This window comes from Embiotoca jacksoni, unplaced genomic scaffold (genome assembly GCF_022577435.1).
Source record: "Embiotoca jacksoni isolate LCO1_2020_lvr unplaced genomic scaffold, fEmbJac1.0.p SCAF_18, whole genome shotgun sequence".
Classification (NCBI taxonomy): domain Eukaryota; kingdom Metazoa; phylum Chordata; class Actinopteri; family Embiotocidae; genus Embiotoca; species Embiotoca jacksoni.
In genome coordinates, this window is record NW_027185318.1 from 8,182,358 (window position 1) to 8,207,882 (window position 25,525).

The 25,525-nt window shown below is 44.9% G+C and overlaps 1 protein-coding gene across 6 annotated transcripts in view; it reads right to left on the minus strand.

The window, feature by feature from the left end:
- Positions 1-3,197: 3,197 nt before the first annotated feature.
- The window catches only part of fermt2 (FERM domain containing kindlin 2), a 38,400-nt gene continuing 16,072 nt past the window's right edge, over positions 3,198-25,525 (minus strand). For 3 of the 6 annotated variants that reach the window (XM_069152509.1, XM_069152510.1, XM_069152515.1), the window contains 14 exons: positions 18,718-18,846; positions 14,759-14,791; positions 12,859-13,084; positions 12,649-12,751; positions 12,258-12,365; positions 9,648-9,782; positions 9,027-9,076; positions 8,260-8,384; positions 8,011-8,117; positions 7,708-7,926; positions 5,127-5,147; positions 3,938-4,062; positions 3,637-3,778; positions 3,198-3,421 (listed from right to left, as the gene is read on the minus strand). In XM_069152509.1, the coding sequence (XP_069008610.1) occupies positions 3,248-3,421; positions 3,637-3,778; positions 3,938-4,062; positions 5,127-5,147; positions 7,708-7,926; positions 8,011-8,117; positions 8,260-8,384; positions 9,027-9,076; positions 9,648-9,782; positions 12,258-12,365; positions 12,649-12,751; positions 12,859-13,084; positions 14,759-14,791; positions 18,718-18,846 (1,697 nt within the window). In that variant the 3' untranslated portion in view covers positions 3,198-3,247. The remainder of the gene's footprint in view (positions 3,422-3,636; positions 3,779-3,937; positions 4,063-5,126; positions 5,148-7,707; positions 7,927-8,010; positions 8,118-8,259; positions 8,385-9,026; positions 9,077-9,647; positions 9,783-12,257; positions 12,366-12,648; positions 12,752-12,858; positions 13,085-14,758; positions 14,792-18,717; positions 18,847-25,525) is intronic. The other 3 variants (XM_069152512.1, XM_069152511.1, XM_069152513.1) reach the window with 3 other exon arrangements.

Genomic DNA, 25,525 nt, shown 5'->3' on the forward strand with positions numbered 1-25,525 from the left:
GTGGACAGTTTCGTCCATCACGTCACTAACATCAACCCACACACGAGGTTCAGCGGGCACACCGGGCCGCCATCCTTACACGGACCGCGTTCACGTGATCGCTGGCAAGAACTAAAAAAAAAAAAAAAAAGATCACAAAGACAGACCGACAAATAATAACACGAATTTACACTGACACGAACAGAACTTCGGACATAAAAAGAGGACAATAACGTTTAAAAAGGCCCAACAGGCACAAAGAGTGCCAAGCCAAACACGGAACCGAGATCTCGATGCCAGCTCAACCAGGACCACCGGCAGGACCACCGGCAGGACCACCGGCAGTGCCAACGGCGTCACAAGGAGTCAGCACTTAAAACAAACCACTGAACAGCTGAAGATCTCGGGCGGTACGTCTTCCAAAACAAGACCCCCCCCCCCACCAGGACAAGTGAATGAGCACGACGAACCTCAGATCGGTAAGCGGCCGCAGCATCGACTGGTCGTCGACCAGGAGTCAGAAGATCTACGTCAAAGACTGTTGGTTGAAAGCTCGGGGAGAAAATCAGTCAGTGGATATTGCGAACCGTTTTTGTTGTCGTTTGTGCTTGCAGCTATTTAAAAGGATTTAAGAGTTGCACTATGTTGAACTGTAGGGAGCTTTTTTTTTTAAAATTTTTTTTTAATTAGTCTTGATCAAGCCTCTCAGCAGAGACATTAAAAAGTGTTCAAGATCACACAGCAAGCATCCTCTGACTTATAAATACACCTCGACTTCGTCGACGTCCTTTAATTAAACGACGCGGAATCAAGGGCAGATTACATACTGTTTAAATAAAAATTACTTTATTATTTTTTTTTAAAATAAATGCATTTTTACAGTCAGAAAACAGAGCAGCAGGACATGCACCGCTGCTCCTGACGCTGGAGGCAAACAAAAACAACATCAGAGGAAAAAAAACAAAAAAAACAGACGAGGCTTAGTTTTTTTTATTTCTTACCTCTGTTCATTTTTTTTTTTTTTGCCGTTTTGTCTCAAACTCCAGGGTCTCCTTCATATGGACATTATTAAATGGCACACTTCAGTTGTGACAAAAAAAAAAAAATAGACAGATAAGTGAAATATTTTAAAAAGGTGATGAGCGAGTCAAATTTGCAGCAAAAAAAAAAAAATAAATGCACATAAAGTATCATTGTCGGTTTAAAAAAAATAAAATAAAAAAGAGCTAAAATGCAACTCGGCCACAAATGGACATTATCTGCGCGTGGTAGAAGAAAAAGCAGAAGAATTGATAACTCTTAGCACAAATGCAAGAAAAACAGGGCACGTTGAAAAGGCACGTGTATCTTAAAATATGTACTCGACAAACATCTTAACCAGGCCTGGAGTTTGAGACTAGTGTTATCTTCATATATATTCATATATATATATATCTTCATCTGAAAACTCAGTAAGACCACAACGTAAGCAGGCACAAATCTGAATACTACACATGTTGACAGATGGCTTTACCCCCCTTTTAGTTTTTTTCTGAAAGGAAAAAAAAAAAAACCCTCCAACCCCCCCCCCCAAAAAAAAAGCAGGCGAAAAAAAAACAACTGTACAATTCTATAAAACGTTTGTGTTTTTACATTAGTTACAAAAAATAATACTTCATTCACTGATCCTTCATACTGAGGACAGAACAAAAAACAAAAAAAAGTTTGCATATTCATTCTTTAAACTCTGTGACCTTCTGCTGGTGTGTACTGATACAAATGATAATAATAATAATAATAATAATAATAATAATACTATACGGTGTGAGAAACAGAATAGCATTAATGGCAAACGTAGCACGAGGGAATTGTGACAAGTGTCCCTCCCGTTTCAACGAGACGCCGGTGGTTTCAAATCTGTGGACACGATACGGTCAAAAAGCACGACGTTGACATACGCCGACTTAAAAGCGGCGTCGGGAAAAAGCAGCCACAAACAAGACACGTTCGGCAGAAATACCAATGCCGTTTTGGGCACGCCATCGGCGCACTTGGGATGTCGCGCAATGAAACAAGACATTTTGACAAAAATGCGCGGTCGCGTTTTCTTAAAAAGTCACTTCCGTTTGTTTTAAGACCGAACGTCAAAAACCGGCGCCAACGGCCGCCGACGGAATGAGACATTTTTAAATTTAGCCCGACATGCCGACTGGCAACGGGTTTTTTTTTTAACGCTTTAATTTGACTAGAAGACGAGACTCGATGACTTTTTGAGATGAACATTTTTTTGCGGCAAAGGACACTTTCACCAGCCGGAGACCAGATCCCCCCCCCCCCCCCCGGGGACGCTCATCCCAGTGCACTGAACTGTGAACTGTGTTTTCAGACCGCCGTCAGCGGTCTGTTAAATACAAAGCAAGCCTCACAATGTCGCACCCGTCCGCTGACACACATTCAACGGAGAGGACAAGGCGTCCTGAAGACGACGGACGCCAGAAGCGAAAAGGAGATTTAAACAACAGTTTGTTCATAAACAGGACCGTACGCTGCACAAGTGCTTTACGCGTGACTTCGAAGAGACTAAACCTCCCGCAGAGCGGACAGGGTGGACATGCGGAGCTGCAGCGGGTGGCCGCGGGTGATACGGAAACCCTTTCAATTGGGACTCTTTGATGAAAGTCTGTCTTTTAGGATAAATAATTCGATACGACTGCAGGTATCTATAACCGTAATGTGTTTTAATGGCAGTCTGATGTCAGCTCTTTTAGTCCAGTTCTAGAAGAGAGAGAGAGAGAGAAGACAGAGGACAGTCAAGAGGGAGGGGGGGGGGGGGGGGATTCTTTGGGATTAAATCTGATGTCTGATTGGTTTAAAGGGTTGTCGCGGACGTAAATTGGCGGCCATCGGTCCGAGAGGAGGGGAGACAGCTGGCTGCAGGACAACTGACAAACTTCCCGGTCGGTGTAAAGGCATCATCTTCTCGACCTCAGGAGTTCATCTGGACTGCGCACCCCCCCCCCCCCGCAATGTTAGTGTTGCGACCTCGTCGGCATTAACGCAAAGAAACTTTAACAACAGAAATAGTGTCGGCTGCGGCCGTAGTCGTGCCGCCCCGGGGGCTCTGCAGCGCGGCTCCAAACAATGAAAAAGACCGAGACATAGTAGAATAAAATAACCCCCCCCCCCATATGTTGCGGTTCCGCCTCCCACTGCCCCTCCCCACCTCCCCACCTCCCCTCCTGGCCCCCCTGACCTACAATCATCGACCCCCTGGTGGTCTGCGACGGCCTCACACCCAGCCGCTGGTCAGCTTATAGAACATTTCCTCGTCGAGAGACTCGTTCTGGTCCTTGGCGCGCGTGGACAGGAAGATGTAGCCGCCGATGAACTCGTGCACCACCTTGCAGTCCACCTCGGCACAGATGAAGGACAGACTGGGCTCGTCCGCAAACTCCACGGTCACCTGAGCACAGCACGGCAAAAACGGAATCTTGATCCGGCAGACAAACATTGACGGCCAGCGTTGTAAATTGATTATAACTGATAACCCGTTACACTGAATAACTTTTGATAATGTCCAGAAGAAGATAGGTTATTAAAAAAAATAAATAAATAAATAAATAAAAAAAAGGTAGGACTACCGTAATGTACGTTAAATCACTTCATAAGGTCTCCTACCATCTTGATCTCCCAGTTGACGTTCCACTGTTTCATGTTGCTGAAGCGCCAGGTCTTGATAGCATCTCCAGTGCTGGCATCCATCCGGATCAAACGGTTGTAAGTGATGCCGATCAGCTCCTCCCGCTTTCCCCCCTGGAACCTGAAGAAAAAGAGAGAGAGAGGATCGGCTGTGAAAATCAAACGACCAAATGAGGTCGCTGTCGGCACACAAATCTCACAGATTGGGGCGACGGAGACGGAAGTCGAAGCGTGCATCAAGTAGTTCAACAAACTTTTCGTCAGTTGTCACAAAACCTACTTCGCAAGGAAATGAGTCATTCCAAACTCGGGCAGGGACTGCCACGCCTGGATGAAGCGCATCTTGGCCTCGATGAGACTCATCTGGGCCACATTCTGGTGGGCTTCGAGAATCCGGGCTGAAATCTGACAAATACACAATCGCGCGCGTTAAACACGTGATTTTTTTTTTTTTTTTTTTAATATGCTCGTGACATTTAAGCAATCATAAACACTTTAACACTCCCCACAGTAAAACAAATGCATCCCATCACCAGAGTCAAACCAACCCGATGCACTCAAATCCACACACACACACACACACACACACAATGAGTAAACAAGCTGTGGCCAATTCCAAAAAGCCAACAGAGCTAAAAATCAGAGAATCCAGAAACCAGTGAATGTCTATGTCACACACAGTTAGAAAACAGACAAATGTAAATCTATGAGCCCGTCCCCCCCCCCCCCCTGAGGAGTCCGACTAAAGGTTAATGAGCCAAGAGAAGCTTTCAACCTGTGTGAGTTTGCATGCGTCGGTCTATCAACGTGTTATCCCCCTGATCCGTTTTACGGCTGCAGCCCAACGCTCATCAGCTAACTCAACAACTTGACCGAAACGACCGTCCCGTCCAAAGATAGCGATTCTACTACTTGCGTTCACATACTTGGTTTACTTTAGGCCCGTAGAACAGTTATGAGTGGCTTTATCTTACATTTCATGTTGTCAACGGTTTTAGTTCATATGAGTGTAGAATTCAAACGAGCAAAAGACTTAAAAGTAAAAAGTAAAAAGTAAAAGTAAAGCATCACAGAGACAGTGATTGATAATTTTGTGCGTTTAAAAAAAGTTGCAACAAGTCTTGAACGTCACAGCTTCTCTTCAGCGGTCTCTGCCCAACTGCATTGCAATAAAAATAATAACAACAACAACAACAACTGAAAAATACTGTGATGGATCACTTACTGGACCTTCAGCAGTCTCTAGTTTATGCTTTTCATATACAGACAAGCAAAATCAGTGTCTGTCTACCAACGTAAACACAAGCTATCAAGAGGGAGGCTTTCTGCTCTACTGGGACAACTACTATGACCTGTTATAGTTACTTATAGTTAGGGGAGACAACCTGGACACGAAAGGTGTTCCGAGTTTACACAATCATGCAAATAGGTCTGAAGCTTAAAAGGCACCCAGTGGACACGTGACTTACCAAGTCCCTGATATAGCCTGGCTGAAGAGGGGAGGTGGGTATGGGAGGACACAGAGGAATGAAGGAGACGCATACGAGAGAGAAAAGGAACGTTTGGAGAAAAGAGAACAAGCAAGTAAGATCACTGGCGAAGGTGGAAAGATCCGAACAACAACGCAGGAGGCCATAACTGTAAGAAAAGAAACAAGAGTGAGGAGATGGGGCTGTGGAGCGCAGGGTGGAGGGAGAGGGAGGGGGTGGGGGTGTCATGCAGTATTCAGCCACAAGGAGAGTCCAGCAGCAATCAGTGAGGGTTAAGGAACAATTGTGTGGTTGTATATAAAGCAAGTGGGCACAGGAAGTGTATTTTCAAGTGTAGAAAACGTCACCGTGATTCCTCTTTCATCCACAAGATGGCGATATGTACAAGCAGCAGCTCGAAGCGGACCGTTTCAGGAGTTCATTCCCGGGTTTTTAAATGTTTGTTTTCTGTGTAAAATGTATAGATTTCGCCTGAAACCACTTTCAAAAATCCCTGCGTGCGTATCCGCTCGGAGCCGCAGCACAGCGGAAGTCCCCTCGGACAAATCTAAAACAGGAAGTTCCAGTTTGAGGGAGCCGGGGAGGGGCTGCAGCCGACTGGAGAGTTAACGGGACTTTTCCCAGGCAGTTTTCCCGCGCAGCCTTCCCGGGCACGGCCCGTTTCCTGACGCCCCACGCCCGCCACACAAGTACACATCGTGTGTGTAAAAGCAAGGGTTACGGACTCATGCCGTACAGAAACACTATGCCATTATTCTTTGACGCTGTCAAAACTGGGTTGGAGTGCGAGTCTGGAGCCGGGCCAGAAAGAACAACAGACAGGCACACATCCGGCTGAGCTACAACTAATAATACTCCCACTGCCTCCGGTTCGGAGTTCAGCCTCTGGTCCAGGTAATTCATTTGTTTTTTTTGCCACAAAAGGTCATTTGTTCGTATTGTACAGAACGTATCTTAACAAAGATAAAAAAAAAAAAAAAACACAGTGACTTTGTTAGGGTTTAACAAGAAAAGCCCCCCCGTGAAGTTTGATACCACGCGTGCGGCTCATTGGAGCTGTAGTTCTTTAATGCTCTTTTACTGTAGAACGCGGTCAGAAAACGTCTGTATAATGTTTCAGGAAATGATGAAAAGGACAAAACAAAGACGGAATCGAAGGGTGATCGAACAAAAGCTGTCCAAGAGGTGGACGATGAAAAAATACACTGAAAAATGAAACCGGCCAGGTTGACCACTTAAATTGGGTTCATTTACGTCACGCGAACCGGACTCGTGAATGAATGTCTTTTACACTTTGGTTTCACAGGCCTTTCTATGAGAACGAGGGAATTCTCTTCATGTCACTGACCCCCCCGAGTATGTTTAAGGGATTTTCTCATTAATCTAAAAAGAGAGAAAGTGAGAAATAAAGAGACAGAACTGAAACTTTATTCTTTACTTCTATATTTCTGGGTCAGCGCAGACTTTTAGCTGCGCCGAGTTTTCAGAAGCACTACGTACGTCACGTGCAGATTTCCTGCAAGAAAACAGCATTAAAAGAGAAAGAGTGGTTTGTGCTAGGGGCATTCAGTATTCACATTCAACCGGGCGACGCTGTGGCTCATTTACAAGACCTGAATCATCTCCTGTTGTGTCTGTCGCGTCAATGACTTCCGATCGTATTTAATGGCGCTCGTTCTTCGCGGCGTTGTGTCACATCCTTTCTCACTCGAGGATTAACCGTAATCCTTCACCTCAAGTCTACGTCTCCTCCTAGACATCCATCTAAATGTCCGCCTTTGACGTTGCACACCATTTTCTGAGTCATCACTTACTGTACCAGCAGCCTCCCGACATCCTTCCAGACCTTGAGCTACGTTCCGCTTTCCTGCTACAACTTAAAGGAATCCAGACTGAGTGAGTAAGCTGTGGGGGAGGCAGGCGCCTCCTTCACCCATCCCCAACTAACACGGCCATGGCAGCTGTGTGCTCAGCTGTTCCAGTGTACACACAAACCAGCCTGTTGCTTACATGCAAATCTGCCGGGCACGTCGTTGAAGCTTACGAAAGCTGACGAGAATACAGATTCATTCTGTGATTAAACATTGCACCTGGTTAATAAGATGTTTTTGCTCGTGCTGCGCTTTCATTCATCAAAAATGTCAACTCCATGTTATAGTGTTTCAAGTCAATAGATTCGGACTTGTTGCAGCTGATATGTGTCCATGTGACTGTGACTGAGATCTCTGCGCTTTTCGTCCAGCCCTTTTGTCTACCAGCAGAAAAAACTGAAACGCTGTAACATAAGCATGTCCAGTGGTTTGGACTTCTGCTGTCCTGGTTTCCCCTCGGACAGACGGGAGGGGGTAAATGGAGGGAGGAGGAGGAAGAGTAAAGAAGGGGGAGGAGAGGGAGGTTACATTCCAATGCGAGACAATTCTGATGCCAGGAGGCGCCCATTTACTCATTACCCTTCATTACCCGTCTCTTATTATTTTTAACCTCCCGTGTTGCTGTGAACAGAGCTTCCAAGTGCGTTCAGATGCTGTGTGCTAGAGCTCCCTACACATGTATGGCTTACCTGCTTGTTCTTGTACTTCTTCAGATAGCGTGGGGACACCAGGCACTCTGGGTTGATGTCAGTGGTGATCGGTTCAATGAACTGAGGGTCGGGATTCATGTGCTGCATCTTGAGGAAGGACAGAATGTTCTGGACCTCCAAGTTGTACGAGCTGTCGGCCATGGTCTTCCCTTTGGACGCCAAGCGGCACGCAGCCATCCAGTGGGCGTACTGTTTCTCCTGCAGATGAAAAGTCAACCTTAATTAAATGCCACTAAGGGGATGTGAAATCGCAGCAAAAGGGTGAACTAACTTCGGCCTTACCATGTCGCACCGAAGCCAGATCTCGTTCATGCCATCGGCCACGGGGATTAGCAACTTGATGTTGAATTTCTGACCCGAGATGTTAACATCTGGCGTTACCTCACAACCTAGACACAAGAAGCCAAAGTGCAGACAGGAAGAGGAGGTCAAAGATCACAGCCATTCTACAGACACGCACCTAAGACAACGTACTCGCAGGAGAAAAATGAAGCATTGCATTCCAGTTTGTATGCAAATGATCGTCTGCACCTCTAAGATTCATTTGGTGAGCAGGTGTCCCGTGTGCCTCCTCTTTACTCTTGTAACAGGAAATTGTGATGTCCTTGAACGTGCACCAGTACTGCTTATAGCCCTTCAGTGTCAGTTTCTTGGGTCTAGAAAATATAAAACAGATAAAGGAAGACAAGTCAGATTTCAGAAGGTACAAAAAAAACCCACCCATTTTGTTAATTGGTGGTCAAGAGGAAGAGCGGGGGATGGAGGCGGCGGGGGGGGGGGGGGGGGGGGGGGGGGTCCCTAAATCAGTACAAAGGAGGGAGGGGGGGGGGCTTCAAAAGTGCAAAGTCAGCGAGGTGAACAGGAAAGGATCCAGCAACTGTTGAAAACCATTAAAGAGGAAATGCCCCTTGATACCATGCCCCCCCTCCCAGTTTATACATTTTACGAGACAACCACCCTCGGGTCCACCTGCTTGTCAGCAAAGGCTTCAAGCCAAGAATGAATATGATTTAAAATATGCTCAGTCCAACTCTAATCACTCTGAAGAGCCAAACTGAAAGCTCAGCCTGAAAAATGTTCTTTGGCGAACAACCCAACCTATTAGACTGATGCAAAACAGGCAACAAATCTCTTAGTCAGCCAGAAAATGTTGCTTCGTGGTTCTCTGATCGACTAAACCATCCTTTGTGTAAATATACAGTCTTTGCGTGAACTCGCAAACAGTTGTTAAGAGATGTCGATAAGAGAGAAAGTTCATGCGGTCTTGTGGGATCAGGTATTTCTGGACGTGAACTTACTTGAAGACTTTGACATAGTCCGCTAGCTCGGGAATAGATGTGATGTCACCCTGAGAGGAAAGGGGGGGGAAAAAAACAACAAAAAAAAACTGTTTGTATAACCCTGATAGATTTTAATTTACAAGAATAAGAACATGGTTAAAACAATAACCCCATGTACGACTTTTGTACATTTTTAATGCCGTTGCTCAGCAGAGCATGCCCGAGATAACACTTCTTATGTAATATTTCCATGCCGAGTTTCCTCTGATAAGCTGTGTAAACTGAACAACTGCTGTTGTAACAGCACAGACATATTTTTTTCCAGTGCAACTGTATGTAATGCAACCACAGCCTTTTGTCAAACGCAGGCCTTATAAATAACTGTGTGAAATGTTGCACTTCCAGTGAACTGAGCTGTTTATTGTGTATGCCGAATTCCCCTCCTGTTAAATACCGCTGATGAAAAGAGACTTCATCAGAGCGAGGAACAAAGGAGCAAAAACAATGCCAAGCCTTCACGAGTGGGAGAACACATTCACACAATGATGCCAATTTGGACAAAAGAACTCCAGCATTCCCTCGCGATCCCCACCCAAAAAAATAAACGTGGTGATGGTGGAGACGTCGGCGTTGTCCTACCAGTGTGTTGGATGTCTTCCCTCCCTCCAAAGTAATCTCCAGGTCTGACAGGGCTGCGTCCACCTCATCCACCTCCTTCTCACTGTTATTCATGTGGTTGTCTGAAGACATGATTGACAGCTTGTTGATGTGGTACTGAGAAAGAAAGAAAAAAAAAAGAGAGACGCCCCCCCCCCCCCGGTCAGGTCAAATTATAGGTTTCAGGTTGTTGTTTTTTTAGGATGATGAGTTTTGCTAGATATTTTTCATCATTTTGATATTTCGAAACCGAAACCTTTTTTTTATCAACAGCAGATATCTACAAACTACAAGACCTGTACACAACAAGTGGTTCAGTGTTCTATGTTCAAAGCATAGAGATGAAACGTACAATCGGAGATGATGTTTCTGACTAGTAGAAGATTCCAGCTGATAGACAAACACTTGAGACTTGGGAGTGTAAAGAAATCGTGAGATTGAGTTTGCTGCTCCCAACAGTTTTTCTGATTTCTATAAAAGTTCCCTGGTATGTGCTACTGGTGCACAAACGCTCCAACTTCTTATAAAAAGGGAATGGGTCTGTGATAATTGCCATATAAATACTTTAAGATGTGTTGGCGCTTATGTTAGCAAGTGCAAGTAGTGGTAGCGAGTATGCACCATTGAGTTTACCAGCGATGTTCTTTATTTTCTAACGAGATGGCGACGATGAGACTGCGAGGAAGATGGGATGAAGTGATAGGTGACAACGATCCGCTCAGGTTACTAAGCAGTTATTAGAATGTCTTTGAACCGTTACATGTAATAAAAATGGTTTCCCAAGGGGTACGTGTGTGGTGTAAGAGACCGTGCGTTCACGTAACAATGGAAACACCATTTCATTAGTATGGAGCCTCATTACCGAAAACCCGACCGTGAGTCACAGACACTAAATACAGCTTGTTGACAAATGGTATTTATAATGTCAACCCATCACCAACCCCCCCACCAATATATGAATGAACAGCTGCTGAGAGAGAGAGAGATACAGAAAGAGTTTGAAAGGGATACGTGAGGCTTCCGGTGGCTACGGTTACAAAATGTGGGACAAAGGGCTCGCCATGACAGTCCAACCCTCCACCTCTTCACTCCGTTCAACACAATGCAAATAAAAACTGCAACCGGTGGGCGCTTGTTTCCCGTTTGTATTCCATCTGCTGAAGTACAACCTGTGCCCAAAAGTCCATGACTATGAGGTCAGTTACTGTTCTTCACTCCTTATTACCTCATTCCTGCGGAGACATCCAGGTGATAGGACGCCAACACCAGCCAGCAGCAATGCTGAATCCGGACAATTGCGGCTCTTTATTTAGACCCTCGCATTCCTCAACGGTGAAACCTTAGCCAAAAACCCTGAGCTCATACTACCAAACTGAAACATAGTCGTAGCTACCGAAGCGCTAACAGACAGGTAGCGACAGAGCGGCCGCCGGCCTAAACACCGTGCTTTGGATCAGCATCTCTCCCGGGGAAGAGCGACAGGAAACCATTTAAGCGGAATTGTAACCGGTCTGATAAAACACACCTAACACCTCGGGAGTGTATGAGGGCTTTCAGAGGAATGCGAGCAGGTCTACGAGACTGCATCTCGCTGGGGTGGGTGGTCTGGGCTGAGACACGGGGTCCCGTGGCCCAAGATGCACTATAATTACCATGGGGGTGAGGACAGGGTGGCGTCCTCAGGTCTTGGCACCCACAGTTTATGACGGTCAGAAATAGCAGGGCCACCAACCCCACAGACTACATGTGGTAACCTGAGGGAGCAAAAGGGGTTCACATCTGTACATCGCTTCCACGGTTCCCCTTTATGTCTACTCTTGTAACTTCCCCGTCTTGTAATCTTCCTTTAAAACTCGTCTCCACAGAGAAACTCGTGGGTCCGGTGCTGCTTGTGTCTTTAAAGTCCGGCGCAGACCAACTTTATGAGCGGCTGCAGCGACGAACCTCGGGGTGTAAAGAAATGACTCGCGTGAAGCTGCGGTCCAAACGACAAATATGCACGAAATACCTTCGAATTAAAATGTTGGAACAATATACTGCTGCAGATTTTTAAATGTTTCTATAAATAAATTTAAAAAAAAAACCTGTATTAAAAATAATATTAATTCATCAGCTTTTCATGTCTTTGTCATGATGACTCACTAGAGCGGATTTCCTGGCAAGCAAGGAGACACTTCATCCTGTTTCTCCATCTGACATAACTGTTTTTAATTATTCAAAAAAGGATTTCTTTGTTCAAAAGCCTCCCTTTAATTGCTACGAACCGAGTCAGAAATAAAAGGAACCTGATTGATTTTAAAGCCTACCGAGAAGCCCAGTGGGAATATTCGCGATGATGCCCCTATTAACTCGTTCTGCAGCAATATACAACAGCCAAGTTTTAGTATGCGTGCCGCAGCAGAACTGGCAGCCACATGGCTCGGCTCTGGGCTGCAATCCCATCCAATTCATTAGCTTGCGGTTCGGAAAGCAATGTGCCCGCTGCACAATGAAAAGAGGACTGCAGGCCTTCAAATTTCAGACCCTGACGAAACAATGCTGAAACCGGGAAGATTAAGTGCAGGCACGAGCAGAGAAACATCGTCTTCTTACCTGCAGGGCAGCAAACATCATCATTTCCTCCTCCGTGCACTCAATTTCCTCCAGCAGGATGGCCCACTTGGACTGCTCATAGAGCTGGTTCACTCGGATGGCATCATACTGTGGACACATACCAGCACAAAACTGAACACATGGGACAGGACTACACCTGGTGGAGCAGTAGTTAAAGGTTGTATGTGGTTAATGACACCCTGTAACGAGAGAACCAAGCAGGCTGACTTTCAGATGTTCCAGTTAGGTGGTCCGTATAATATCATATTTGGCCAACTGTGCAGAATAAAACATTACATCATAGCATAGTAGCCATCTAGTACAGCATGTTCTCAATAAATGTCTCGGCTGACTATATTGTGAAGTTGTTGTTGTTGTCTGTGGGATGTACCTTTGGGTTGAGGTCAAAGAAACTGTGGTATTTAAACCTCAGCAGCAGCACCTCGTTCTCCTTTACATCCTGCTCCATGAGAGACCTGGATGAGTCCAACCACCTATGCAGACATTAATTATAGCAAGTTAGAAACAGACAATATTTGCAATTGTTTCCATCAACTGCACAGATTTAAACGATTCTACAAGCAACCAAAGTTAATCTCACCCCTGATTGATTTTGGCTTTGTCGAGCAGGGACTGGGGCTTGTAGAGCTTGACCAGGATGTCTGGTGAGGAGATTGGCTGGCTGACAGCAAGGATGCTGGGATTGCCCTCGGACAGGGGGCTGTCTCCGAACCAGGCGGAGGTGGGCGACAGAGGACTGCCGTCCCTGGAGTCGTAGGTGGGGGTCATGGTCTTACTGTACAAGCCTGGACTCGAGTAGATGCTCCCTGAAAAAACACAGCCATCGGTTAGTCCCTTGTAGTCCAAAGAAAAAGACACGTACAGTTTAATTCATCAAATAAACATTACTTACCTTCATTTTGATATATTTGTTGCCTTATATTGACACAATTGAAATCAAGTGCACATTCACAAATACGCCACTAAAACAGCACCAAAGGCAAAATGAGTGAGAACACTTCTTAAAAAGCACACACACTTGCAGCCTAGCCAGACCAGCTAGCGCTAAACAACACCATGTGACCACTACCAGCCCATACATTGCAGACGAGTGACTTCAACCATGTCCTCCTGCGGGATGGTGGAACTGATGTGGATCAGCATGCAGATGATGCACACCAAGATCAGGGTCACCCATTTACTCACAGTCAAAAAAAAACCTGGAGGAATGCATTGCACACAGCAAACGATTGCACAATTAGCCCACAGGAGAGGGGGAGTACCAAGAAAATGGAAGGAAAAAAAAAAAAAGAAAAAAAAAAAAAAGCACAATTGTAAATCCAAATGTTTGCGTCTACATAATCCAAATTTTGATTCATGTGCATATTTATTCTTTTGAATTTTGGCTACAAACATAAGCCACCAAAGTGAAGCTGTTTGCATTTCCTGTTGGCTAAACTTGTGGACTATTTTTGGCCACACTCCCCTCCATTCCTTCTCTCCCTCTGTGGGGGCCTAGGTCAAGAAGCAACACTGGCTAAACCACCAGATCCCTTTTCAAATCAGGAAGTGGGCTTGGTTTGTGTTTATGAGTGTGTGTGTGTGTGTGTGTGTGTGTGTGTGTTTGTGTTTGCGAGCTTAGGTCATGAGAACAGAGTGCAGGCTAAGCGATGGCCACCCATCCCTTGTGGGGGAGGGTGTTACTCAGTGGTTCCTTCAAGATTTTCCCCGCTAACGCCAAGTTCATCAGGGCAGGGAGAGTACTCCCATCTCCCATAGGGTCTCTTGAGGAATGCCAAATATCCAGAGAACCCGTGCGTAAGGTGAAAGTTGGCAGTCCACTAACAACACAACTGGGCCTCCTCCATCCTGTTTACTGACTCTCCAATGTTGACGAAAAGTCATAAAGAATGTGAGCATGACTTTACTCCCCGATGCTCCCACACTGGGGATTCATTGAGGGAGCTGGACCACCATCAGATGTTAAGAGTTGTGATAAACCTTGAGAGCGCCGTCAAATGAATGAAAGTATCTCTTGTGGATTTTAACTGTTAAATTAAGCATGTTGTATGATAAGCATATGATTCTGAACACCACCGTATAGCAAAGGCACAGTTTATCCTACATTTAAGTTGCCTACTTGTATGTCTACCTGCTGTTACCTCAAGCAAAACTTTCAAAGGCTAAAAAAAAAAAAGTGTTCCTGCGCATCAGTCAGCACGCACCGTGAGCAAGCCTCAAGTAGCTGTAAGAAAAGTGAGCTTGGAGCTAATTTCTAATAGGACGCAAAGCCTTTGTCATGAGACCTCCCGAATCAGCTGACTTCCTCTGGAGGAAGCAGTCAGGTGACTCGGCTGCAAAGTCCCAAAGGTTACAGATGTCAGGTGACCTTATCAATCCAGCTGTGGGGAGGGGGGGGGGGGGATAAGGAGTAAGAGGGAGGCGAGGGTGAGGAAGCAGTGCTGAAGAGAAAAAAAGGACAGAGGAAGAGGAGAGCTTACCTTTGACAGGTCCGATGTATATTATCTCAGAGGCTAGGATGAAACGAGAAAGAGTAAGAAAAAGAAAGGCAGGAAAAAAGTGGAGGGAAGAAGTGGAATGGAAGAAAAACAACATAGAGTGGATAGATTTAGGATATTGAAACACTGGAGAGAAGGAAACAGAGGAGAAAAAAAGACAAAAGTTGAAGAATACAAGAATGAGGAGATCCGTGGCATTTCCACAGACGACGCCAACTGCTATCCTCAGAGTGGGTGACTCAGTTTGCCCTCTTCGCAGAGGGAGATCACCCTGGCATGACAAGCGAGGTTCTGTCGTTTCCATCCACTCATTCATAACCATCCGACACAGCATGACTGATTGAAAACCCAGGCAAGGCGTTGGTCAATATGAATATGACCCAGCCCTGCAGCACAAATGTAGAGAACTGGCATGAACTGTCCACGCTGACAGGAAGGACAATTAGATGCGACAGGCACGTCAAGATGTGGTGGGCCCGGGGGTGCTTGATGGACTGGCATCATGGGCAACATCATGGGTCAGTCTGAGTCACAACTACAGCAAATGATTAGTCACATAATTCTTTTCTCTTTTTTTTTTTTTCATACCAAAATGACCAAGTCTGTGGGGCACTTGACATGAATGTGCAGACGTACAGGGGACATGGAGTTTCCTAAATGGTACAGTTAAAGATAGAGATTGAGGTTTTGGAAAAGGTTTGCCAGCCAGCAAGTGGAAATAAACGGCCATGTAACTCTGGTGACCGCAAGTGTTTACCATCCACCCATGTTGTTTGCTTCTGAGGTCAGTGCGGACCTCCATGTATCGTATACATACTCTATACTGTAGGTATTAACTAATCCCTACAGCTCTAAATGTGACCGCAGTCTTTCTGAAAGAGGACAGGGACAAAGGAGAAGGCTATGGGTCTGATTGCATCTCTGGCTCTCTGCAATACCTTGTGATTTCTATCAGAAGACCCGGGCTCAGGGGCCAGCTCTTCCCCCACGAGGGACGGGATAACGTCTTACAACTTGGCCTTGAAGCACACTCCCTGACTGCAGCATGTCACCTGACAGGGAGGATGGGAGGATGGCAGGAAGCGCTTGTGTGTGTGTGTGTGTGTGTGTGTGTGTGTGTGTGTGTGTGTGTGTGTGTGTGTGTGTGTGTGTGCGTGCGCTCAGTCACACAAAACACCACAGGGAGACTGGTGACAGTAAACAGATGCTGCACATTCCTGTTGAAACTCTGCTTCTCTGCACGACCCAATAGTGTGACCACATTCACCCACTAGGAACAGAATGTATCTGTACCGGAGGCATCAGTGTCGCACACCCTTAAAATGTTCTGATGCAATTCTGGGTGGGATCATTATATGCTGCTGGGAATTGTTTGCTTTTTGCCTTTTCCATCACTCATTTTATTTCGGTATGTGGGCAAATAAGATAAATCACCTGTGGATGATTTTTACTGTGATCCAAATCTGCACGTTAGGAGAATTTGTTTCTCTTGCCCGCAAGAAGCACGATGGTTCAAGTTCACGCTGGTTGCCCATGGAGATCCCCTCCCAATGCGAGTATATAAATGTATAGTTATGCAGTGCACATTGAGCTAACTCTGCAGAGCACAAGAGACGCTGTTTACACAAAAGAGTCCCAGTCACCCTGTCTCATAGCGTTAGCAGTTTTGCTTCATGCTAATTCTGTGACAGCGGTCCGGTCTGTTTTGTTCTGCCCCTCCCTGCTCAGATGGTTGTAACGCTCCCATCACTCGCCGAAGGAGGGAGGAGGGCCATTATGACTGCACTCGTGTTGCCTGGTTTGGGTTTAAAATGGCAGCGTGACCAACTATGTGTGGAATCTCAACCATTCTTCATCCTCCCTGCCAAGGAATTGAGAGCCATGGCTGTAGATCCCATGCAGGCCTCAAACTCACACATGCATATTTGGTCAGTAGGAGTAGGCTGCAGCAATCTGGAGTTATCTTAGTGGTTTCTGAACCACAAGTGTAATCAGACACAAAACAAGGATGGGAGATGCTCCACTGGAGCTAACTGAACCTGCTGTTCAACCTGCTATAGAAATACAGTGGGTACGGAAAGTATTCAGACCCCTTTAAATTTTTCACTCTTTGTTTCATTGCAGCCATTTGCTAAAATCAAAAAAGTAAACAACACTAAGCACCCCATCTTTACAGAAAAAAAACAGAAATGTAGAAATTTGTGCAAATTTATTAAAAAAGAAAAACTGAAATATCACATGGTCATAAGTATTCAGACCCTTTGCTCAGTATTGAGTAGAAGCACCCTTTTGAGCTAGTACGGCCATGAGTCTTCTTGGGAATGATGCAACAAGCTTTTCACACCTGGATTTGGGGATCCTCTGCCATTCTTCCTTGCAGATCCTCTCCAGTTCTGTCAGGTTGGATGATGAACGTTGCTGGACAGCCATTTTCAGGTCTCTCCAGAGATGCTTAATTGGGTTTAGGTCAGGGCTCTGGCTGGGCCAGTCAAGGATGGTCACAGAGTTGTTCCGAAGCCACTCCTTTGTTATTTTAGCTGTGTGCTTAGGGTCATTGTCTTGTTGGAAGGTGAACCTTCGGCCCAGTCTGAGGTCCAGAGCACTCTGGAAGAGGTTTTCTTCCAGGATATCTCTGTACTTGGCCGCATTCATCTTTCCTTCAATTGCAACCAGTCGTCCCGTCCCTGCAGCTGAAAAACACCCCCATAGCATGATGCTGCCACCACCATGTTTCACTGTTGGGATTGTATTGGGCAGGTGATGAGCAGTGCCTGGTTTTCTCCACACATACCGCTTAGAATTAACGCCAAAAAGTTCAATCTTGGTCTCATCAGACCAGAGAATCTTATTTCTCATAGTCTGGGAGTCCTTCATGTGTTTTTTGGCAAACTCTATGCGGGCTTTCATATGTTCATATGTTGCACTGAGGAGAGGCTTCCGTCGGGCCACTCTGCCATAAAGCCCCGACTGGTGGAGGGCTGCAGTGATAGTTGACTTTGTGGAACTTTCTCCCATCTCCCTACTGCACCTCTGGAGCTCAGCCGCAGTGATCTTTGGGTTCTTCTTTACCTCTCTCACCAAGGCTCTTCTCCCACGGTTGCTCAGTTTGGCTGGACGGCCAGGTCTAGGAAGAGTTCTGGTCATCCCAAACTTCTTCCATTTAAGGATTATGGAGGCCACTGTGCTCTTAGGAACCTTGAGTGCTGCAGAAATTATTTTGTAACCTTGGCCAGATCTGTGCCTTGCCACAATTCTGTCTCTGAGCTCCTTGGACAGTTCCTTCGACCTCATGATTCTCATTTGCTCTGACATGCACTGTGAGCTGTAAGGTTTTATATAGACAGGTGTGTGCCTTTCCTAATCAAGTCCAATCAGTTTAATTAAACACAGCTGGACTCCAATGAAGGAGTAGAACCATCTCAAGGAGGATCAGAAGAAATGGACAGCATGCGAGTTAAATATGAGTGTCACAGCAAAGGGTCTGAATACTTATGACCATGTGATATTTCAGTTTTTCTTTTTTAATAAATTTGCACAAATTTCTACATTTCTGTTTTTTTCTGTCAAGATGGGGTGCTGAGTGTACATTAATGAGAAATAAAATGAACTTTTTTGATTTTAGCAAATGGCTGCAATGAAACAAAGAGTGAAAAATTTAAAGGGGTCTGAATACTTTCCGTACCCACTGTAAGAGGACAACAATCCACTTTTAAGAAATTACACAACACTGGGTGTATAGATTTAGGATTTTACACACACACACACACACACACACACACACACACACACACACTACTTCTTGCACTCTTCTCATTTTCTAATTCAGGGAAGATTATTTCCATCGCTGGCTGTAAATTTCAAGCTTCCATCCTACTAAACCTGAACAGGGCGGCTGTTAATTCTTGCAGCAAACACCGTAACAGGCCGTGAATGCAGCTCACCTGATCCAGGGGTTAACAGTGGACCCTCCAACTCCAGATCGTCCTCCTCTGCCTCCTCCAACTTTTTCTTCTTCTTTTTGGGGTCACGGGGTTTGCGCAGTAAAGATAGCTCCTCCGGGTGGCGGATGTCTAGGGGGGACGGGGGGGAAAGACAGCGAGAGAGTTAATTTGATGTCATGTAAACATAACCTTGAGTGGCAACAAAGCCAGGCCAATCTGGACACTAAGATAGGCAGGGTTTTGATGTCACAAAGTCCCCAGAAACATACAGTAATCTTTTTGTCAACTACAGGCTTGAAATAAACCACATGACCTCGGATGCAAAGTCAACTTAAACTGCAAAAACGGCGGCAGAAAGGGAGAAGGACTGAGAGAAAGCAAAGAGACACATGTAGATGGGTAAGAACTGTAGACAGCTGTGCACACGAGGGGTGGAAAATTGCAAATCCCTTTACTCAGGGCCCCAACAAATCTCGCTTTAACTGTAATCCCCAACTGAGACAGGGCAGACACAACCTCTATCCCTCTTACCCTTCTTCCTCCAACTACTCCTTTTTTTTTCCCCTGGTTTTTTTCAAAGATGATTTCTCTTCTTTTTGTTTTGTTTTTATTAGATAGGTGCCGTAGAGACAGACAGGAAATGTGGGGAAAGAAAGCAGGGACATGCAGTACGGCTCCGTGCTTCCGTCCGGCAATCGAACCATGGACTCTTCCCTTGTGAAATGCCTCCTAACCACTCGGCTACCAGGTCGCCCCCTCCCACACATAAAACAGAATCCATCTGCTACTGGTGTGTAGTAGAACAGCACGCCAAATATTCATCAATGTCAACAAACTATACAGAATACAATACAGTAAAAGACAAACAACCAAAATCCCAATCAGACAGTAAGACACCACGCTGAATGTAATGACTAAAACAGAGCAGTATCTATCCCATGGCCTCTTTCTCCTCTTTTCTCTCCATCCCTGGGGCTCAGAGGCCAGGGAACCATCACTCAGCAGCAGCCATGACGTTTTAAGATGGGCTTGGGATGGTTCTGGTGTAGGGGGGGGTGAGACGGCCAGAATATGTCAGGAGTACGATAGATGGAGCAAGTCTAGAGGAGAACACATCTGGACCCTCAGCTGGATTTGGTTTTCTCAGATTAGATATAAATGAAGGAGCGAGCTGACATTTGAGAGCATTGTTTTATTATTTTCACTCTGTCATGCGCGTAACTATTTTTTTTTTTTTTTTCTTATATCCATTGAAATAAATCACGTCATTTTTTTTCTTTTTTTTTTTTTTTCCAGAGATGAAGAATTGGAGCGGCGCTGCATACTGATTGAAGAGGTTGCGGAGGGTGTCGAGGAAAGCACGAGCAGAAGGGTCGAGAGAACGTTTTGGCTTGGTGAGAAAGCTTGTTTGGTTTGTGTAACTAAAGCAAAAGCATTCCAGGAGTTTTAAGAACTACCAGATGGGAGCTCACCCATCCCGCCGCCTCGCGCCTCCCTCATTCTCGCTCTGCTGTAGCAGCGGAGCACAGTCCCTGTGCCCTTATACAGCCATGTGAGCTACAGGCGTGCTGCTGGACTTTAGCCCCGCTGAGCTGTGTGGGGAGGCCAACACACACACACACACACACACACACACACACACACACACACACAGTAAAGTGTGTATCGAAACTGTGCGTACGTGGATGGGACCGTGTCTCCTGGTGAGGTAGTGCAGACACACGAGGTATTTTACTACAAAGTCACTTTAACCGTTTGATTCTTGTGATCTCATCGTCAACACTGGTTGATTTATCCGTGTGGCAAATATTAGCCGTCTACTGGGAAAAAGGAATCCGATAGGAGTTGACACATCTGATTGAGCTGTGTTTTAGAGATTTCCGTTACAAAATCTGGTAAAAAAATGAATTTTCAGCAACAGAGGCAGGATCAATTACCAGAGGAGAAAATAGAAATATGAATGCTCCTGTAAAAGTAATATTTCCAGCAGACCAATTGTTTGACTGCAAGTGGGAAATGGGTGGGTGGGAGAAGTAAACCGACAGATATGCCTTTTCAATCACTCATGAGTCGGCGTAGTTGACATGGAGAATTAATGTCTGCTAAAGGATCAACAAGAGACACTTGCGTTATGTCTCAACTCATTATTGCTATAATAAAAAAAAATATATGTCCGCAGTATTAATCGTTTGTCTTCCTGAATGGAAAAATGTAATCCATTTGAAAAAAAAAAAAATTATTTAATACCTTTAATATGTAAATTTAAGCAGCACCGCCCACCAAAATCTAATCAGATCATCATCTTCAAATGGTGAATGTTACGTTTCTACTATGTATTGCTGTCACAAGAAAATTCGTGTTACCTCCTAATTAAGTTAATCAGTTTGAATTTGTAAGATTAACATGTTAAGGAGTTGCAGCAATTTCTGGGAAAACAGTGTTCCCTCATTAACATGCACATTTATTCAAGTAAGGTGCACCAACATCTAATCAGATCATCTCGACTTTTTAAGGTGTATGTTTTGTACGTATGACGCTTCTACGATGCATCTTTTTTGAGCTAATGTATTAATAAGAATGTATTTGCAGAAAGCACAACAACGACATAATGTCCCTCACACAGCGTACCACGATGGCAAGGACTTAAAAACACAGCTTTAAAGACGACCAAAGGAGACTCAGAGAAAAATACTAAAAATGTTCCACTAGACTTTTTTAGACAGGCAAGTGTTATACTTATATTTCTGCTGACATAGCTGACATGAGTGTTGAATTGTATGTTATAATGACAATTTAGGAAGCGTAATCTTTGGGAATGATAGCTCCTACTTTCACCACATACCACATCGGCAGAGGAGGAGGAGGAGGAGGAGGAAGGGTGAGTGATGCTCAGAGTGCTTACAAAGGCTTGGCTGATTTCCTTTAGCAGAAATGACACCTAGACAATAAGTCCCCGATCTTCCATCCTGCAGGCCTGTGGCAGTAACCAGGCCCGCAGCCAGAAGAGAGGGGTTGACTGAGAGCCAGCTGGGCTTGCAAGATCTACTCCTTGGAACAGATGATTCACTGCAGTGAGTAAGTCCAGCCACAGAAGAATCACAAACACAGTCACAGTCTAATTTTACAGCACTGAAGTTTACCGTAGAAACAGATAGAGACCCTACATGGACAAAAAAACAATTAAAGGGGAGTGATTTCATGTTCTGTTTGCCCCTTGCATACTTCTAAATGGTCTGACTGATCGATACTTGGGAACAATAATTCAAACATTTATTCCACGGAAAGTTACATAAAGTGAGCGGTAAAAGATTGCGAACATAGTCTGAAAGGAAACTGATACGAACACACATGGTGTGGACATTTTATGTCTAAAGAATTTAGCTGATGCAAAGTACAATGAAGTTAAATTTGTTGGCACTTGTAGTAAGATAAATCATACTATCTGAACTGTCAATCATAAACAGTGTGGTGCACAAATCCCTTTCTACTACCTCTCACTCGAATTTTGAGGATAAACAACATCAACCAGCCTTAATGACGTGCGAAGAGTGACAGAATTTCTCCTTATCTGTCAGACATAAAGCTAAAAATGTGCTGAAAGGATAATAATGCAGTTTAATTTCAGAGTCGGAGCTGAGGCCATACCACGGCCCTCCCGGTGTTTTGACAACAGCAGCCAGCACACTTGGGCTCAGTGAAGCAGCCCGCAGGTTGATGGGCGATAAATCTGCTGGACCAGAACGGCAGAGCAACAGTCCCCACAAATTCACGAAGGTTTCTGAAGGAAAAAACACACTTTTCCTTCAAGAGACCTTCTCATCTGTCAACGTCCTACATATCAAACTCGTCCTCCTGCGCTACTTCCGTCGGGCGACACTGACGCATTTGGCCTCGGTCTCCCTCCTTTCCCGCCTGGTCATCCGTTTATTTGACTCACCGTGATGTTACAGTGTTGGGTCGGTCTGCTGAGTCGGTGTTCCAGAGAACGCCACTCTGTGTCTGTTTTCCCACACATGGTAGTAAAAGAGTTCTTGCACACTGAAGTTAAGTGTAGCAGCCTGACTCTTGTTACCCTGAAGTGGCGCTTTGCTGAGAGAAGCAGCTTCTTCTTTTTTTTTTTGCACCACCTCGGCCTCCCGGGTCCACAGTCATGTGTTAGTCAGTGGTGAAGAGAACATTTTGTGTGCTGGCTCAGAGGAAGAGTTTAACCACCTCCTGTCAGAGGGAGGAGGTGTATGCCTGCATTTAATGTGTTGGAAGTGAGTCCAGGTTGTCTAGACGGGACAAATTCTGAGGAACCAATTCAGTGCTACTCACTTTTTCCTCAACTGTACACCTTGCCTTTTGCATTTCATACAAGATTTTATAGCTGAAACAATTAGATTAGATAATCTGTTGATGACAGAAAAATATTTGGTGACAATTTCGACGATCCATTAACCATTTAAATTATTTATCAAGCAAAAAAATACGTTTCTTTGTGGCAGCATCGTTAATGTGAGGATTTGATCATTTTTTCTGTTCTGTATCACGTTAAACTGAATATCTTTTAAGTTCTACTACAATAGTTTAATCAACGATACAAATAATTGTTAGTTGCATCCCTTTTAGAATAACACAACAAATATCCAATTTGTCAGACTTATAAAACCACACAAACATGGTATCAGGAAGTTCGCAGAATTGTTGACAGAGTTCAAAAATGTTATCTTGAACCTAAAAGTAGAAAATCCCAAATGCCTTTCTTCATTAATCAACGAAGCAGCGCAGGATGCGAGAGCTGCCAAATAGCGACAAAGGTCAAAACAGGAGTGAAACTGAGCGATTTTCATGTTACAGTACATCAGCCTTTAGCAGAGTTGCTTCTCTCCGAGTCGGCCCAGATGGACAGTGTCCGTGTCAGGACACAGCTGCCTTGGACATGGGAGAAGTACAGCGGTGATAATTGGTTTTATACGTTTAATTTGTTGTGTTGACTTCCTCTGCTGGACGGGGACTGTTCGCTGTCAAAATTTACTTGTGCTAAAAGGACTGAAAGTCAGACAAAATATTTTGACAAAGCCAACATGATTTTTGTTTATATTGCTGAATAAAAGACAGACTTTTGACAGCATACAGTTATTCTAAGGTTGTGGAACGTAGTAACCAAAATAAACAATAATTGCAACACTAAAAGCCAAACAAGGACTCAACTTAGAAATTGTTTTGGAACAGGAAGTAGCTTCTGTGTGGCCAACTGACCATAGAGGAGCAGAGAAAAGCCCCTTTAAAGAAATTAGTATGATAATAAGAACTGGAACCAATGGTGAGCTGCTCATCTCTGGGGAGAAAAAAAACAAAACTTCTCCTCTAGCTTTCTCTCTCTGTTTCTATCTTCCAGTATCTCTGCCCCTCCCTTTCTGCTGTCTGGAGCGAAGGCCAGTTGGACAAACCTCGTCTCTTCCTGTCCCCTCTGATTCTCTCTGCTTTGCAGCTCTCAGGCAGTCAGCAGAAAATATGCACAGGAAATTGTCAAACTCAAAGTTGCCGAGATAACAAAAAAGGCTTCCAGGCCAGAGCAGCTGCAATTCAGCTCAATCTGCCGTCACACAGTGAAGAACTTTCCCACTCTCGGTTAACAGTAACGTACAGTGAATAAAACAGCACGCACACGTCACACCGAGGACCCTTTACAATCACCGTACTAAATCTTTCCACATCCTGACATGTGCCAAGTCAGCTAAAATCAATTTGGCCGGAATTTCTGTGGAGCTGAAACAGATTTATTACAGAAGCTGCAGTCGCATTTCCCATCAGGCCCCGGCAGTCACAAAGACTACTGTCCTGTTTCTGTCCCACCTCCTTCCCTCTTTTCAAAAACAGCCTGTATATTTACACTCAATAAAATGTGCCATTTGTTCTTGCATTTCATACAAGTCCTCTGCGGACCCAAAATTAAAACCAAGGCCCAGTGCTACCTGGAGAAGCCAATAAAACAGAGGAAAGCTGCTACTGGAGCCAGCGACCCTGCCCACTGGACACAGTCCAGTGACAAAGACACAACAGGTGCATTTTGACCCTGTCTGACGGAAGGATCTATATGGGTGGAGGGTTCTCCAGACCTGCAGACCCTACTGGAGATAGTGACTAAGAGGTAGGGGCTAGAGGGGCGAGGTCTGGGCTGAGGAAAAGTGGGTGTTAGCGGGTCAGGGGTTGTTGGAGTCCAGCATGTGACCTCTGACACGTCTCTGACTGGACAGCGTGGAGCCAGTGGTGGAGGATATCCATAGTGTGTGTGCGTGACCCTTACTACTTACACCGTGGGGGGGAAACTTAAATTTGGATCTGATATTTGTGGAAGAGATAGTAGGTAAACAAGACAGAGAGCTGCACTATGAGTTATTTATGTGCCCAAGAATTAGTGCTCTGCCTTTGTTTTAAGCCAGGGACAGATTGATAATCTCTATTTACTAAACATTACTGTGAGACCGATGGAGCCCTGGTTCCAAGGACACGGCTTCAGACTGGACTGCCAGTCGGGGGGGACGAGACTTCGGCATACAGAGCTTAAGAGTCTGTTTAATAAACACAACAAATTGCCAGGGATACAAACTGAGAGGAAGGACATGATTAGCTCAGTGTGATGCAGAGCATTTCCAGAACTTTTCCAAAAATACCATCATCGGGAAGTTTTCAGTTAAGGGTGGGCACTTAGAGTAGACTGAACTCTACACTTCAATTTGAATTCCCTTAAATCTCTGCAAATCAAACACACCTCATCTCACAATGGTTTTATGACTGTTTTCCACATTAAAATGAAACCATTCTG